The sequence below is a fragment of the Geospiza fortis genome, unplaced genomic scaffold (genome assembly GCF_000277835.1).
Source record: "Geospiza fortis unplaced genomic scaffold, GeoFor_1.0 scaffold173, whole genome shotgun sequence".
In the NCBI taxonomy this organism is placed as follows: Eukaryota; Metazoa; Chordata; class Aves; order Passeriformes; family Thraupidae; genus Geospiza; species Geospiza fortis.
Window position 1 is genome coordinate 5,374,157 of NW_005054334.1, and position 5,419 is coordinate 5,379,575.

Sequence of the window (5,419 nt, forward strand, 5' to 3'; positions counted from 1 at the left end):
CCTGCTGGATGAGAGTGTCCAGGAACTGGAGCCTTCTGCTACAGTTAGAGATAAAGAACCAAAGCATTAAGCATTACAGTCCATCAGGTTCAGGAGATCAAAGCTTTAGTTGAATATCTTGAGATCACTTATATAAAACTTACCTTCCCTGCTTTGAAATATACTACCACAATAAGTTCCTAGGTAACACCTGTATTTCTTGTGATATGTTCAATATGAGATAGCTTCACTTAAATTAAAACCTAAGACCACATGAAGAAACGGATTCAAATTACTTAGGGTTTAGTCCAAGATTACTGGGGAGGGAAGTTAACTTCAGTCCTGTCGAGACTGACTAGATCTACATTTCTGCCAATACAAAACCATGAATGGGGTAAGTCAGAAAGTAACTGTGTCTTCTTTCCTGCTACAGGTAACTAAACATACATATCTCCATCAGGCAAAAGGAGAAGTATACACTGCCCCTTAGCATGAGAGCTGGAATAACATGCTGCACAGGGTAGTGTGCAGCCCATTAGACCATGAAACCGGGAAATCACAACAGAAGGAGGTAGGGAATGTAGCTGTACTAACCGATAACTAAAATCATGCAACAACACCCATAAAAATGCCCTTCTGTTTTTTTGAAAAGCTGAAATCTGTCCATTAAAGAATATATATTCTTACAAAAATAGTCCACATAGGTAATAAAACCTTTAGATTTGCGTTTTCTCTAGACTGCACCTTATACCATAGCACCTCATGTTTCAATCTGCTAATCAAAGAAACAAGGATACCCATCCTACAAAAACACCAGCAGACCTACTGTAATTTTTTGGTTTCAAAGATTTTTCCTTGCTTCATGATAAACAAGACCTCAGGACAGCACATTTAGAGCTGTGTGCTGTACCTTGAATCAAGACACACTAGTTTGATTCCACTCCCACGTTTGGGAAGATAGGAGGGTCAGGGGCAATTTGGAATTTCAGCACAAATATTTTTAACAACTTTTAGATAATTGCTTATGTGCAAGGTTCTGTCTACAGTCTGAATCACCATGATACCCTATGTATAAATACATATGTTCCCTTGCACTATGTTGTCTAGCAAACAGAAAACACTACTGGTCAAAACAAGTCCAATGAAAAACCCACAAAACACCAGGTCAGAACAAACAGCTACTGCACCAAGTCTCTGGAAACTGCTTGAACTCCTAGAAACTTTGTAGAAGATGTTCAATTCCTCATGGCTGATGCTGGCGATTTGGCTCAGGACAGCAAGAGTATTGATCACCCTCTTAACTAACAACTGCTGAACAGACTGCTCTATTGCTCTGCCATTAGCCCTTCTTACTGCCTCAAGAGTCCTTTCTCCTTCTTACATCAGCCTGCCAGGAAACCTGCAGAGTAGTGGGAAACTTCCTAGGCCAATTTGCAGAAGAAACATGTTTGATGGTTCTCTTCAGCAAAACCCACAGCTGAACAGAAAGCAGACTCATCTAGGCTTTCAAAGTGATGACAACAGAATCCCGGGTATGAGTGAGCACACTGCTGATTTTTGGGAGGTTAAAAATGAAAGAGGTAGACTAGGAACTTCAGTTACATGCTTGTAGAGGTAAGGAGCAAAACCACTCAAACAAAAATCCCAACAGTCAGGAAATTTCTCTTATGACTCTACACACTGTATCTAACAGACACAGCTCAAGAGCAGCAGTTTCTCAGAGAAGCTGGCTAAGAATCAAGTAGCTATGCACACAGCAAAGTGAAATCAGAAAATTGGCCCAGGAAATCAGCAGGTCAGGGCGATCAACTGATTATAATACAATTGGAATAAATTTTGAGCCCCAGAAGGAATGCTTCATGTGATCAGGCAAATCCCTGGAAACCAGACAAGTATAAAAAGAAAAAATTGTAGAACGGCTCATTGAATTTTAAATTTTCTTAGATACAAACACAGCTGCATATTCTAAACTGCTATTCCACCCCTAGGATAAACCAGTTATCTATACAGGACAATCCACCACATCAGACTTGCAAAGAGGGGCAGTATAAGAATGACAAAAAATCTGCATCATTTTGTTTGCATTCAGGCAGGAAAGAGACTACTTAACCATTCAAGACATCTCTTTTAATGCTGACAGGAGCTCTGCCTTAGTCTTTTTGGGCCCAAAATTAAAATGAAAATTTAAATGAGAGGTGTGATTCTACAAAAAGTCCCAAGCAGCTGCAAGGACACACAAAAAGATCAGAATCCCACCCCATGGGCTGGGATGAACTGTATCATCCTTGCTTCTATTGTAACTATATAAACACACTAAAGTATTATCATGTCTACTGCACTGCTGTAGAGTCACTGAGGGGCTCAGAGGTGACTCATTCACCTACTTGGATAGTTTTGGTGATTTTCACGGCTGGATTTACTGTCCCCATAGTTGGGCTGATAGCAGCTGGAGTGCTCCTTTTTAAGCTGATCTTCTCTCTGGCATCCACCACTTTGGTCACCTTTTCAGCAGCAACACTTTGCTGCTTGCGGGAATTCAACATCTCCCGAGCATCCTGCACCTTCCCTTTGATTTTGAAGCGAGCGTCCTTTTGAACCAGTTTTTCTCGGGCATCTTTCACCCCCAGTTTGTGCCTGGCATCAGTGAGTCCTATTTTCTGTCGGGCATCAAAAGTCTGCTGGAAGCTCACAGCTGGTGATGATCTATTCAGAAGATTTTGCTGGATCCCAATGCGAGATCTTACACCTCCAAACACTGGCCTTGTGTTAAGTCTGAGGGGCAAAAAAAAGGAAAAAAAAAAAAAAGAAAGTTTCAGGCATTATGTGTCAATACAGTGTCAATAAAAGTATTTGTGTTGCTGCAAACAAAAGTTCATTATTACTGCACAAAAATCCACTCCAGTTGGACATCTAAATACAACAGTAGAACTCCTAAGCTCTTTTATGCTGGATTTTTTTTTCTACATAATCAGCTAAGGAATTTATTTCCAAAATCCACCCTTCAGCTCACATTTGCAAACTAAAGGGTCTGACTTCAGCTGTGCTAAGTACATACTACATTTACACAAAATTCAACAACTCAGGTACTTTGGGGCAACCTTTGAAGACACAGAGGAACAGGAACAGACTTTCTAGCTTTAGGAGTGAACAGGTCTGCTAAAGCATCTTCTGTAATTCACTAATACACCCTGATATGAAGGAAACATGCAACTACACATGATTTCAAGAATTCTGGGCAGCAAGTTCAGATTTGTGGGAGCACAGCAACTCAAATTTTAGTATGTACAAGCACCAGTAACAATCTTAGTTCAAAGCCACCAGTTTCAAGGTTGATTAGCTTCCAGCACGAATAGTCATTAGTCAAATTACTTTTTAACATGACTGCCTCTTCTTTAATCTAATAAAAGAACTACTGCACTTGATGGCCTTTACTTTTTAAGCATATCATTATTACAATACTGAGCACAGAAAGACAACAGCCCACAAAAATGACAGCATTTGTACTTGTAGACAAATATTCCTAAAAAGCAGCACAATACAGGGTGAAAGCTAGAACTACCTTCTTGTTACAGGTCTGATACACTTTTTCAAAATCTGCCCAAAGAACAAAAACAGTTTATCTAATTTCTTAATGGACTTCCTCTGATGAGTATTTTAAAAGTTTTTTCTTCTTCACTGGGTTTCTTCATATTAAAAAAAAAAAAAGAGTAGAAAGAGAGAGAAAAAATATTCTTGCTGTTGACTTTTTAAAAGTCAAAATACAGGGCTACAAAGTTCATCTGCTTTCAGAAATGTGTTGTCCAGTATTACAAAGTCTAAAAGTAGATACCTGGAATTTGTTGTAATAATCAAAAGGTTAGTATCACAAAATTAAATTATGATGCTATTTCAATTCTTCATGCACCTTTATATTAGTATTTCCTGATCTAACTCCATAACCTTCACATTCTTTAGTGTCATGTATTTGCAATGGAGAGGTCTTTCAAAAAAAACCCCAACCAACCAAGAGATGAAAGACTTAACCTCTGCTTCTGCCTCTTTCATTCTTGTGTCTAGATGTTTGGAAAGCTGGGACTGGAGTCCTATTTTCTTACCTAAGAGTCCTATGGCTGCTCTCTCATACAGCCCAAGCAAACCAGGTGGAAGAAACAGGAGGATTATTAAGACCATCTATGAAAATAAACCCAGAACACAGGAGACTAACAGTACCCATAAAGCAACAGACACAGAGCAAGACTTTCCTTGCAATTTTAAAAAGCATTTATTTAGCCATGTCGGAAGCATTCAGCTGGAGTGCTGCAAAGGGCTGGATGAGTGGTTCATCAGAGAGGCCACAGTAAAACCAGAAATGTATGTGTCAACATTTAAACTAGAATTAGTTAAGGCTGTTGAAAACAATACCCAATGAAATAGGCTAAGAAACTGAACTGAAGCTGACACCATTTCTGGTGTCTTTATCCTAATAAGCAACTCTCTTTCACAGATAATTCCTTACCCCAAGAGCATTAACTGCTTAGGTATTTGTGCCACAGCACCTGAAATAAAAGTGGATCTCAAACATCTAATTCACTTTCCAGGATTTCAAGCTCTGGCTTGAATATGTTATGGATCAATATATTTTGTAAGTGAATTTTTTTCTTTTCTTTCATCTAGACTACTGAATAACATGACTATAATAATTTAACTTTATTCAGTTAATCCAGACTTCACAAAGCCAAGTTTGCTACCTCAGGAATTTATAAAGTGAGCTCAACACAACATACAAGAAGAGTGTGGGGCACAACAATTCTTACAGTGCTGCAGAGGGATTGTTGCTCAGCAAAAAAAAAGCAGGAAGAATTCCTGAAAGAAATGAGAGTCAAAGAGGGATTTGAAAAGGGATAAAGGAGGTACTTGGGGCATAGTAAGCAGCCTAAGACTCTTCCAAATATGCGGGATAACATGAACGAAAGTGCAAAGCCAAGGCTTTGTCTAGACTAGGATTTAAATACGTTTGAATGTTTTGGTAGTATATGTTAGCAGGTAACTTTCAGAATATTACTCTAGACATGTAAGTGTATACACATTCAGAGTCAAAAACAAAGACTAATAAACAAAAAAAAAAAACCGAAGGGAAAAAATCAACAAAGCAAGAGCACACTGAGCTAACAGAGACAGGGGACAAGTTCTTCAGAAGCATTAAGAGACTACAGCAAAAGGGAAAATGAAAAGTTACCGAAGGAGAGCCCAGGTAAGAACTGCCAACTGTGGCAGTAAATGGCCCAGCCTACACTGGAGACATCTGCCACGCAAAGAAATAACCTGACCTTGCAGCTCCGATCTGCAACAGGCTCCACATCCTCTCAGCCACTTTAAGCAATCAGTCGGAGCCGCACTAACTGCGCTGGAGGGACGGCACCTGCAGAGACCCGGGCAGCGCTGCGGCCCCAGCCCGGCAGCC

General features: G+C 39.6%; 1 protein-coding gene across 1 annotated transcript in view; it reads right to left on the reverse strand.

The window, feature by feature from the left end:
* The window catches only part of POLDIP3 (DNA polymerase delta interacting protein 3), a 15,574-nt gene extending 10,242 nt beyond the window's left edge, over positions 1-5,332 (reverse strand). Inside the window, exons 1-3 of the mRNA XM_005421959.2 lie at positions 5,286-5,332; positions 2,364-2,751; positions 5-38 (exon numbers count right to left, since the gene is read on the reverse strand). Of these exons, the coding sequence (XP_005422016.1) occupies positions 5-38; positions 2,364-2,751; positions 5,286-5,317 (454 nt within the window). The 5' untranslated portion in view covers positions 5,318-5,332. The remainder of the gene's footprint in view (positions 1-4; positions 39-2,363; positions 2,752-5,285) is intronic.
* Positions 5,333-5,419: the final 87 nt, after the last annotated feature.